Source organism: Convolutriloba macropyga, chromosome 6 (genome assembly GCF_964194025.1).
Source record: "Convolutriloba macropyga chromosome 6, txConMacr16.3, whole genome shotgun sequence".
In the NCBI taxonomy this organism is placed as follows: Eukaryota; Metazoa; Xenacoelomorpha; order Acoela; family Convolutidae; genus Convolutriloba; species Convolutriloba macropyga.
Window position 1 is genome coordinate 47,920,963 of NC_134473.1, and position 12,832 is coordinate 47,933,794.

Consider the following 12,832-nt stretch of genomic DNA (forward strand, 5'->3'; position numbering starts at 1 on the left):
AAACAAAAGATAAGAAGAAATTAGAAATTTAGAGGTGGAGTTAAATTTATCCTTGCTTAAGGACAAACGAATATTTATCGAGGGTTTCTGTATTTCAACAAACAACGATGCATACCAATTTTTGCGAAGACTTAACCAAGAACGAATTATCCCCGAGAAAATGAAACATAGAGGCCAAGATATAATAGGTTCTCAGCAAATTGCGGAAAGTCTCAACGAGCATTTTTCTTCAGTATTTATCGAAGATAATTCTGACAATGTTGTGCCTGAAACAGCTCAACAAGAGATTTTTCTAGACGATGTCACATTCAACGCAAAAAATGTCCTAGACGAAATATCACAATTTAAATTTGGTGCCAACTCTTATGATCAAATAACACCATCACTCCTTAAAGCTTCAGCGCCGTTCGTTATAAATAGTATCTTGTATATATTTAGCTGCAATATTAACGCTTGCCAATTTCCCAAAGTCTGGAAAAACATACACGTGCGTCCTCATCACAAAAGTGGCAGCAAAATGGAAATTAAAAACTACAGACCAATGCTCTGTGCAGTTTCTATAGTTTTTGAAAGAACAGTTTACAAACAAATTAAGAAGACATTCGAAAGGAAGCTTTGCGCTGCTCAACATGGTTTTCGGCAAAACATTCAACAGTAATCCATATGCTATATTGTGATAACTTATATCAAGCATTAGACGAAAATTCATCCCCGATAACAGTTTACTTGGACATTGCTAAAGCTTTTGATACGATTAATTTTAATAGTGTACTTCAAAAGCTCGCTCCTTTTGGGTTTGATGAAAAGTTTTTGAAATTTTTTGCTTCTTATCTGGTTGATCGACAACAGAGAGTAAAAGTTGCAGACAGTTACTCGACTTTTTCAAAAAACTCAAGCGGGGGTCGCCAGGGATCAATATTTGCCGTGTTTTTGTTCTCTGTGTACATAAATGATCCAGCTGATCAACTTAATAACAAAGCATTCCTTTATGCCGATGATACAAAAATAATAGGACAGATTTCAGAACGTGAAGAACTTCAGTTTGATATAAATAGAGCTATCGAATGGTCTGGTTCAAACAAACTAAATTTCAATTTTGACAAATTCAGCATTCTCGAGTTCTCATACAAAAATACATAGAATTCGTCTACAGAGTTATTTGCAAAAGGAATTGCCATCAAAAACGAAAAACAAATTAAAGATCTCGGATTAATTGTTACGGCCAGCTTGACTTGGAATTGTCACCTCGAAATGGTGGTAAAGAAAGGTTTTCAAAAACTGAATCATTTAAGAAGAGTTATACCCCGCACCACAAAAGAAACTGTCAAATGCACGTTGGTGAAAACATATATATTCTCTGTGGTCTTTTATGCGTCAAATGTCTGGAACCCAGGACCACAAGATCTTCAACGCTTGGAAAGACTGCAGAGATCATGTTTAAAATGGATAACTTGCGTTCTGTTCTGGGTGACAACGAAAACGTTGAGAGCCTAATTCGAAATCGCCTATTGCCAGTCAGTTATTTTCTAGTTCTTAACGACCTAAATCTGCTTATCAAGATTTTAGTGGGCTTAACTTCTATGAATGCGTCACAAAACTGATCAATAACTTTTGGTTGTCCAAAGACCAGATCAGGTGAAAAGTTTTTTATTGAAGCGAGAAAAACAATTCGGAAAAGTTCTGAAGATAATTACTTTAATAGAGTAGCCCGATTCAATAATTCTTTGTCTCAACTTAACAGTTTTGCTAACTATTCACCACACAAAAATCCACGTCAGTTTCGAAGAGAAGTGAAGAACTTTTTGGAAGGGGAGGCATTGAAAAGATTCAAATATAAAAGAGACCCTTCAGGACGGAAAATTTTCGAGAAATTTTAATTATTGAAACTTGATTTCTCCCCTAATCTGGAGACTACCAAGCTGGTTTTAATCATGTTTGGTTGAATTCAATATTATTATTATTATTATTACTATTATTATTATTATTATTATTATTATTATTTTTGTTATTATTATTATTATTATTATTATTATTATTATTATTATTATTATTATTATTATTATTATTATTATTATTATTATTATTAGTATTACTATTATTATTATTATTATTATTATTATTATTATTATTCTTATTATTATTATTATTATTATTATTATTAATATTATTATTGTTATTATTATTATTATTATTATTATTATTATTATTATTATTATTATTATTATTATTATTATTATTATTATTATTATTATTATTATTATTATTATTATTATTATTATTATTATTATTATTAGTATTATTATTATTATTATTATTATTATTATTATTATTATTATTATTATTATTATTATTATTATTATTATTATTATTATTATTATTATTATTATTGTTATTATTATTATTATTTATATTATTATTATTATTATTATTATTAGTATTTTTATTATTATTAGTATTATTATTATTATAATTATTTTTATCATTGTTATTATTATTATTATTATTATTATTTTTATTATTATTATTATTATTATTTTCATTAGTATCCTGATCGTCGTTTGTTAAAAAATTACTACTATCACTAATTTGGACATGTAAATTACCTTAATTGCTGCTGATTAAAGTTTGAGGCGAAAAATAATAATGGCATTTATTTTTTCCCAACAATTCAGGTAACATAGAACTCTAAAATTTTATGGATTTTTTCCGTTTGTGCCCCCCCCCATTACGTTATGCTCCCCCAGTTACAGAAGACGTGCCATTACATAGTGAATCATTATGTAAAAATATGGCACGTGCGTCTGGGGGCGCAAATGATAAGCACCCACTAATCTTGGGGCACAAACGGAAAAGATCCAATAAATATAATAAATTAAATAATATGTTCATTGTGCATATGATAAAATTCCGGGTGCATAATGGCGTTTTTGATGGTAATGTTTTGATTGAACAGGAGAGTTTGTACAAGTTCAACACTGAAACGAGAAAACTGAAGAGTGAACTGATGAAGAGACGGAGAGTGGATGAATCCAATGCACAAGTATACAACCAACAGCAGGACAGGGTTGAAAGGTTACCTTTTAAAGAGCGATAGGTGTTGTTAATTGACCACTGCTACTCTTATGACAAATTGTGTAAATTGAACGAAGAAATGTGTGTTCCACATTTTTTGCAGCAGTTGAGGATGGGGGGGGGTGAAATACGAGAACAGGCTCAATTACACGATTTGCTCAGCCTTAAGCTCATATTTGTTTTCTTTTTACTATTTACTCAAAAAATTGAGTGAATACTGAGCGATTTTTTGCACAAAGCACAGGATGTTTTCGAGCAAAAAAGTACACACAAAAAATTGTGTTTCAATTTTGCACAAGGAAAAATTGTGAAATTTTACACGTAATACTTTTTGCGAAATTTTAGAGTAAAAAGTATGCGTTGATAATGAGATGTTGAATTGGAAATAAGTACTTAGTTACAGTCATCACTATCTAATATAGCGCATAATTGTATGTACTACTAATGTGAGGGAATAAGCTAAGCATTAGCTCTTAATGCTCGAGCTATATCGCTAAGCATTTAGCCGCCGCGCTCAGCTGAGCTTGTTGTTGTTTGCGGCTATTCCTCTGCTGCTGGGCTTGAATTGCCGGCCAGTGGATTGAATCCTCGCAGAGTTGGAAAAAGTGCTTCTACTACAAATTCACTGCTTTTTATAGTGGTGATTTATACTTTTTGCCAGCTGGCATAGTCTGATTGGTTGACTCAGTATGTCGACATAGACTACAGCAACAGCACAGTAGGATATCAACAGATAGCATTCAAAATGATTGAGTTGTTTTGTTTTGTATGTAGCACTGCTACATCTCACCCCAGTTTTAAGAAAATTGAAAAATTTTTCTTTAGTTTGTGAACATGACTTCTTCTCTGGTTGATCCGAATTTCTTTCTCTTCTTGTATTGCTTCGTTGCATCCAGTTATTGTGTTTTGTCGACATATCTGCTACGGCAATAATTCAATAATCTTCAAGTACCAATGTGTGGGCAAAATCTGCCTCACCAAAAAGCCATTTTAGGCAAACAAATAAAAGCAACGCTCTTTTGGCGTTTTCAATAAAAAGCGAATGTAACTGACAAACAAAATTGAACATCGCAGTCCTAAATCAGAATAATAACAATTGATAACAAAAAAAACAAGGCAAGAAACTCATCCCTCCGGGGACAAAAAGAAAAAAGAAAATAGTGGTAACAGTTAACGAAAGGAAGAAAGTCTCACATTCTTAAAGTGTGAATTTTTTGCTGCTCGGCGCACCAGATTTTAGAGTAAAAAGTATGCGTTGATAATGAGATGTTGAATTGGAAATAAGTACTTAGTTACAGTCATCACTATCTAATATAGCGCATAATTGTATGTACTACTAATGTGAGGGAATAAGCTAAGCATTAGCTCTTAATGCTCGAACTATATCGCTAAGCATTTAGCCGCCGCGCTCAGCTGAGCTTGTTGTTGTTTCCGGCTATTCCACTGCTGCTGGGCTTGAATAGCCAGCCAGTGGATTGAATCCTCGCAGAGTTGGAAAAAGTGCTTCTACTACAAATTCACTGCTTTTTATAGTGGTGGTTTATACTTTTTGCCAGCTGGCATAGTCTGATTGGTTGACTCAGTATGTTGACATAGACTACAGCAATAGCACAGTAGGATGTCAACAGATAGCATTCAAAATGATTGAGTTGTTTTGTTTTGTATGTAGCGCTGCTACACTAATAATTTCTGTAAGTGCCCGCTTTCAGAACATGTTTTTCACTATTTTGTTCACAAGAACAAAATCAGCAGTTAGGTTGTATGTAGTTCTTGAAGTTCAGAATTCCTCAAACTTTTAGTGGAATTATTGTTATCTCTGAGTTGACTGGGAAGCTTTATTCTCCGTTTAACGCTCAACCGAAAGTAAACCACTGGTTAAAATTGTTTAAAAGGATCAGAAACGTAAAACAATTTCGGTCAGTGCAAAACCGGCCGTCAATTAAATTAAAGCCGTCGATTAAATTAAAATATGAGATGATCTAATACTAGACTTAATGGTTCTCATAAGATATCAGCTCCCCGGACGTGAGTCTCAAAGCTTTTCAGCGCTGAACCACATTTCAATAGTAAAAATTTAATTCAGTTCTCAAACATTGCAACTCCGGAAAATTTTAAGTTTCTTTATGTGCAGTTATTCTTCAATGAAAATTACTCATACCCCAAAATTAAGTCTGAGCAGAATAATACTTTTGTAGCTTATCACCGGTAATTACTATAGAAGTATACACACTCTTTTCACTTAAGCTAGTTTGTAGGCAAATACCAGAAAGCCCATTAAGCTTAGTGGCTACAACTTGCTACGAAAATTAAATGTTACAAGTACCCACGCGGAAATTCGAATCGCATATAAAGCAAACCTTGTTGGCGGGAGTAAATGTAAAGATATTTTTTTCATGCAGTAAATTTCACTCAAAAACGAAGATTAGCCAATGTAAATTGGGACATGAACAGAATACTGACCATCCAGAAAAACAGGATGACCCTAGACTGATTCAGCGCTGATTTGCTCTGCCACCAACCTCCGGCTCATCATTCTCAATTGTTATCATATAAAATCTAACAAAAGAGTTTTCAAACTTGTAGGATTTTATCAAAATCTTTTTCAAATAATCGCATAAACTTACTGTAACATATCCAGAAATTTACAATATATTGAGTTTAGAACTTCGATATAAAAAACTTTCTTTCCTGATTTTGTTGAACTACTGTTGCGTCTAAATTGAATCTAATCAATGCTTCAAATTGGCTCATATCCTAAGTTTAGTAGTGCAAATAAACCAACAGTTTTTATAGTGAAGTCGACCTAACCACCATTAGTGACGATCATAAATCAATTGGCCGCTTTCGCCAGTAGATGTCAATGCCACGTTCTCAGGTTGGGGGAACAAAAAAGTGCACTAGTACCTGCAATATAAGGCAAATGGAAAAAGTTGTTCCCGCTTAATGTGTAAATTGTTCCATATCAACTATTCTATGTCTAAATGAATGTGTAAATTTTTATACTGATACGTACTTTAAATACCCAATAAATTTTGGAAAATTGAGGGCCTTCCAATTTCAATTTTTTAATAATAAAAATTCTGTTACCTGTGCTCACGACCACTAAACTTACTCAATTTCAATAAAAAATATTATGAGAAAATTCCAATCTTTAATACGAAGAGCAAATGAGGAGAGAGTTAAAAGACATTTCTTTGCGCAAAAAATTTCAATGTATTGATTATAGCACACGTCGGGGTGTTTATTCTCACTTTTTTTTCAAAAAAAACTGAAAGATATCGAAATATCAATACAAGTGGAGGATGATAGAGCGATAGGGTCAAATAGCATACGGGATGACATATTTGATGCCTCCGAAATTGTGAACATCATTTTTTGATCCAAAAACAATTTTTCAATTTTCCAAAATTTTGTTGTCTGTGGTAACGCCACATTTTGCAACTTTTGAGTGATCATTTGCTCTAACTTAGCTTTTAGACCTTCACGATAAAAGTTTATTTATTTGGCATAATTTTTTTCGTTCGAGATCTTAAAAGGAAAAGTTTTCACTTAGTACTTTAAAATTGTCTCAAAAAGTTGCTGATTAGATATACCCTTGTCACAAAAAGGTTGGACGATTACATTGTCAGAATCACTGGTGTATGTTTTGGATAGCGTTGGCACACATAGAGTTAATGTTGAAAATAAGGTAATAATCAGATTAATTGGATGAATTCAAATGCAATATCTCAATCTCATTAATTGACTGAACTTCTATCATGATTGTTCCAAGATAAATGTTGCTCAATACCACAACTTCAACTGACTATCAGACCACTATATAACTTTAACCGAGGATGTGCAACTTTTGAGATTGTTCTGGAGAAGAAAATTGATTGAGCAACCGTGTAGTTTTGGTACGTTACACCTTCGGATGCAATCTAACGCAAGACAAAAAACAAAAGCTCCAGTGTGTTTTATCTACTTGCTGACCTTCTAATTCACAATCGCGTGCAATACTTGCAATATTTATGCAAAACAGTTGTCTTGCCTAAATGGTGCCTGTAGTCGTCAAAGATGTTCACCGGTTTCATACAGAAGCCGAGGCCCAATTTTTGGGTGCACATTTTGTATTTTATTCCAATAGTTGGACGGTAACATTAATAAGAGTGTACCAAGATGGTCGGAGACTTTGCAAAATTATCATCAGGAACGTGCTGTTTTAGAAGCTTAATGAAGACCTACAAGATAATTAAAGCTGACAAAATCAGACTTTCGAAGTTTCAATTTATTCAAACGTATAGTAATCCAACAACGTATAAGCATCATTAACGTATTAAGATTACGACGATCATAGCAACAAGTGGTTTTTTAGACGGCAATTTTTGATGCTCATTTGGCCGGTATTTTGTCTAATAACGCATTAGTTCAATGCCAGTCACCATTTTGTGCCAATGAATCCAAAAACCCGAAAATTATTGAGCCGAATCACGTCTTATTTGATAGGTCTTATGATTAGATTTACTTGAAATTATGTTAATTGCACTTTTTCCGAGCTTTGTACGTAAATTGGAACGTATTTTATTCAATTCGATTGCTTATTTAAATACTGGATTCTGATTGGCTAATAATCTCTCGCTTTAAATCTATTTAGTTACTAACATCCTCCGGCCCAGAAGAAGATGCTGGGAGAATGGGTACTAATTTCACAAGCGGGCGAACGAGCGATCCGGAGGACGTGCGCAATACGGCGGAGCGTGCGACGCTGTCGGAACCGTAACGAAGTTCAGTGATCCGAGCAGTGGGGTAGTAACCCCTTGGGTTGGTCTCTTCAACTACCCAAACCAAATCACCGGTCTTAAGGTTATGCTCGGCAGGCGTCTGCCACTTGGAACGTCGGTTCAGCGCCGGTACGTATTCTTTGATCCAACGAGACCAAATAGCGTTAGCGTATGACTGCGCGCGGGCGTAACGTTTACGGTGATCAAACTCATCTACACCAATGACGGACGGGAGACTACGTGCTTGGTTACCGAGGAGAAAGTGATTGGGTGTTAATGCGCCTAGGTTGGATGGGTCGGCGCTTACGGGCGTTAACGGACGTGAATTAAGTGCATGTTCGACCAGACAAAAAGTGGTACTTAAAACCTCATCTGTGAGGCGACGTGTTCCAAGGATTGTGTAAAGTACGCGCTTGAAACTACGTACTAGCCTCTCCCAGATGCCACCTTGGTGTGGCGCACTGGGCGGGTTGAACCTCCACTTGATGCCTTTGTGGGCAAGTTCCACAGCGATGTTGGTGTTCCACTTTTCGATGTTCTCGCGTAGTTCTTTTTCCGCGCCAACAAAGTTAGTGCCATTGTCTGACCAGATAATGGCTGGTGTACCCCGACGGGAGACGAACCGCTCCACTCCCATTACACACGAACTGGCGTCCATGGAAGGAACGATTTCGACATGAACGGCACGAGTAGTTAAGCATGTGAAGAGGAAACCCCACCTCTTCTCGGTAGTCCTACGTACAGTAACGTAAAACGGGCCAAAGTAGTCGACTCCGGTGTTCGTGAAGGGAGGAGACTGGTATGCAAGTCTTTCTACTGGGAGATCAGCCATGATGGGTTGAATAGTGGCAGCGCGGAACATCCTGCACGTAAGGCAGTTAGATTTAATGGAACGTAGTGAGGAACGTAATTTAAGGATAGTATAACGTTCTTGTACTTTTGCCCGCAGGTAATCAATACCTTGATGATGATGTTTGACGTGCGTGTGCCTGAGGAACAACTTTACAAACGCATGGCGTGCGTCCAGAACGATAGGATGTTTTACATCAAAGTCAACTTCGACCAACCGCTTGATGCGGCCTGCCGATCGGATTAGACGATTTGGCCCAATAAAGGGAGAAAACGGGGCAATACGGCTACTCCGTTTAACGGGTTTGTTTTCGAGAAGATCTTTTCTCTCTGCATTGAATGACTCCCCTTGCACAAGATACTGGAGATGACGCTCGGCTTCGTCAAGCTCCGTGGGGTCTATGATGCTACCATCGACGTTACGGTAACATTCGTGAGAAGGTAACAAGCGGAGTGCGTACGCTGTTATCCGTAGCAACTTCTGATAAGAACTGTACTTATCGAAGGGAATTAGTTGCGGGGGCGGTTCCTTAGTTGACTTGTTTACGGATGCGGCCAATGATGTATTTGTTTCATCAGTTTCCTTTGTTACCATACCGAGTTTGATGTTATTAACTACTTCAGTGCTTGGTTCGAACGGGAATTGCTTGGTTCTTAAGAAATCTGGACCTCTCACCCAGCTACTTGATTGCAAAACCTCAGCGGACATACCACGAGTGCCAGCATCTGCCGGATTATCGCTTGAGGCAACGTGGTTCCATTCGTCAACGCTAGTGTGTTCTAAGATTTCGCAAACACGGTTTGCAATAAATATTGGGTGCTTGGTTGCAGAGTTAAGCCATTGCAAGACAGTAGTGCTGTCGGTCCACATGAAAACCCTGTTGACGTTTACTGTGAGAGCTCGACAGATATCTTGTTTCAATCGAGCGGCCAGAAGCGCTGCCTGTAATTCCAGCTTTGGAACAGTCATGACCTTCATAGGTGCTACGCGAGCTTTACCCAGGACAAACGCAAGCTCCGTTTGGGGCCCACTCGAAGTAGTTACTCGAGCTCGGAGAAATGCAACGGCACTGAAAACTTCTTGTGAACTATCGCCAAACATGTGTAGTTCCAGGTGTTCAAAGTTTCCAGAAAAGTAGCTCCTTGGTATAGTGATTGCGGCAAGTTTGGGTAGTTCTACACTCCATTCGAGGAACCTTTCAACAGTGTCTTTTGGTAATTCTTCATCCCAATGCTGCCCGCTGACACGCCAGATGTCCTTTAGTAACAATCGGGCACCAACAGTAAATGGTGCCACTAGGCCGATGGGATCGAACACCTTAGACACTAGGCTCAATACCAAGCGTTGTGTTAAAGACTTAGTTACTGTACTGGAGGTACCCCGACTCACAACTAGAGTATCATTGTTGTGATCCCATTTCAACCCAAGCACGTGCGAAGAATCCTCCTTAGATGAGGCAATTACTTTTGGTTCGGCAGACTGAGTTGACCCATCAATTCTATCAGCCAGATTTGGTACATTGCTTAAAAACTTAGTAAGCTTAAACCCACCTAGATGGAGAAGATGTACCAACTCCTTCGATTTTTTGAGAGCCCTCTCAGGTGACTCCACCGAATCCAAGTAATCGTCCATGTAGAAGTTTTCTAGGACGGCTTTGGCTGCTTCCGGGTACTGATTAACATTGTCTCGGGCCGTGCGTTGCAGTGCATAGTTAGCGCATGTGGGCGAGTCTTTAGCCCCGAATATATGGCGCGTGTATTGATACACTACAACATTTGTTGTGGGGTCCTCCCGCCACAAAAAACGCAGTGATGGCTGGTCCCAATCAGGGACACCCACTTGGAGGAACATACCCTCGATATCTGCGGACACGGCAAACTGATGTTGACGGAACCTAAGTAGTACGTGGATTAGGTTTTGGAGCAGGTCGGGGCCAGTGAGCAAAGATTTATTCAAAGAAGTACCGTGGAACTTTGCTGCACCATTTAATACCCTACGCACTTTTCCCGGTTTGTTCGGATTGATTACGGGATGGTGTGGTAGGTACCACTCTCTATCCGACCGTTGCTCTACCTTGTGAGCATCAGGGACTGTAATCAAGTAACCTTTTTCCAAGTCTTCACGGATGGTATTAGCATAAGTTTTTTTCAATGATGTATCTCTCGATAGCCGCTTTTCGAGAGACTTGAGCTGTACCAGTGACGAAAAGTAGTTATTCGGGAGCTGGGTGTTGTCATCAGCCCATAACATACCGACATCGTATCTTTGGCCGTTATGGAAGGTTGTTGTTTCAAGTATTTCCTGCGCGCGAGCATCCGCTGCGGATCGTGGGTCAACTTGCTTGAACGCGCCGTACGATTCCATATCATACCAAGATTTAACCTGACAAGCTAATTCAAAATCCTGTTCAATATTGGCTTTGAAACACACCGAGACTAAACTTGAACTTGACGGGAGTGGGCCACTTAAAACCCAACCTATGGGCAAGCGGACAGCGAACGGTGAGCACTTTTCGTCGGCTGAAAAATACTCTAACGGGCGGATGGCATGGTAGACATCCTGTCCAAGTATCATCTCAATTTCTCCATAGCTATATCTTACTGGATCTAGAACTGCCAAATGTGGGTACGTTTCTTGCATGGACTTCACGTCAATGATGTCGGAACCTACGTTTAATGTTTCCCTCACGTAGGGACGTACGGTAAATGCTTCGAAGTCTTGATCTTTGTGAGGTGTCACAGTCAATTGAACCACCTTTGTGTCTATGAGTTCTTCCGTGTTTATACCCTTGACGGTCAGTTTTAATGCGGTACCCTGCAAACCGAGTCTGGCTGCGAGACTATCGGACACCCAAGAGTTACTGCAGGCGGTATCGCATAAAACCAACGCCGTAGTATTGGCACCAGAAGAATTAGTAAGTTTCAGTTCCGTGACCTGAAGGAGGCCTTTAACATCCGTCACGGAAGACAAAGTGGTTGTTTTGCTTGGTTGCTGTTGACCCGTAGATGGCCTACTTGTACCTGCGTTCGACTTCGAAGTATCGATGTTGTTGTTTGTTGAGGGTTTAGCTGGAAAAACTCTTTCAGCTCCATGAAGTAAGGTGTTATGGGAGCTGTTGCAACCATCTTTCCTACATTTACGGGGACTTGGGCATTGCCTAAACATGTGTTTATCACGCAAACAAGAGAAACAGAGCTTTGCCTCAGCCACGACCTTGGCTCTCTGCGTGGGGGTCTTTTCCTTAAAGACACGACATTCCCACAACCGGTGGCTGCCTTTGCATACAATGCAACTAGAGATTGATGTTGACGGAGATCTTTGTTGCGGCTTAGGGTTACTCTTCTGTTGCGTATTTGCAGCAAATGCCTTTGAAGCAACTTTTGATCTTGTTACTGAGTTGTTGGTATCCTCAGTCCTTGCTTTAGTTGCGGTATTCTTCATTAAATCGTGCGCTTCGGCCTTCTCTTTTAACCAATCGTTGAAATCAAGAAGAGTAGGTTTCACCCAATGCTTTTTGACCGTGAAGAGTGACCATGACTCCTTCATATTGGGTGGTAGCTTCTGTACGACAGTGTTGAGAAGCGCAGCACTCTTTAAATCCGAATCATATGACAGCGATTTAAATACCCCGACAAGACTTGAAATGCACCCCGAGTAGTTAATGATGTTATCGCTATTGTGCATCTTCAGTGGTGGAAAGCTGTTAAGTTTGTCCAAATGTGCACTTACAACCGCCTGTGGTTGGCCAAATTTACGTTCTAAGGTCCTCAGTGCGTCTTTGTACATTGCGCCGCAGTAGGCGAACTCAGCTATAGCTGTTTTAGCTTTACCTGTTACGAGGGTCTTAAGGTATGTCAATTTTACATCATCAGTTAAGGACTGAGAGTCAATTGCGCTTTTAAACTGACCATACCACTCGTGCCACTGTAGAGGATCCCCACTGTATTGTGACAACTTCCATTCGGGTAGTGGGTCATTCCTCTTGCTAGATAAGGCGTCAGTGAATGCCTTAATCAAGCTGGCGTTTTCAGATGCTGGCGCTGGAGGCGTGGGATGCGGTGGGCCACCCCAACACAATGGTATCGGAGCAGTATGCCCGTATGTTGGATGTATAACCGGCGTGACGAATGGTGGCGCGATGTTAGTAGTT

General features: G+C 38.8%; 1 protein-coding gene across 1 annotated transcript in view; it reads left to right on the forward strand.

Annotated features, from left to right (window-relative positions):
* Positions 1-12,832, forward strand: part of LOC142341331 (dynein regulatory complex subunit 2-like) — a 56,114-nt gene that overhangs the window by 34,315 nt on the left and 8,967 nt on the right. Inside the window, exon 7 of the mRNA XM_075392257.1 lies at positions 2,954-3,072. Coding sequence (XP_075248372.1) covers positions 2,954-3,072 — 119 coding nt within the window. The remainder of the gene's footprint in view (positions 1-2,953; positions 3,073-12,832) is intronic.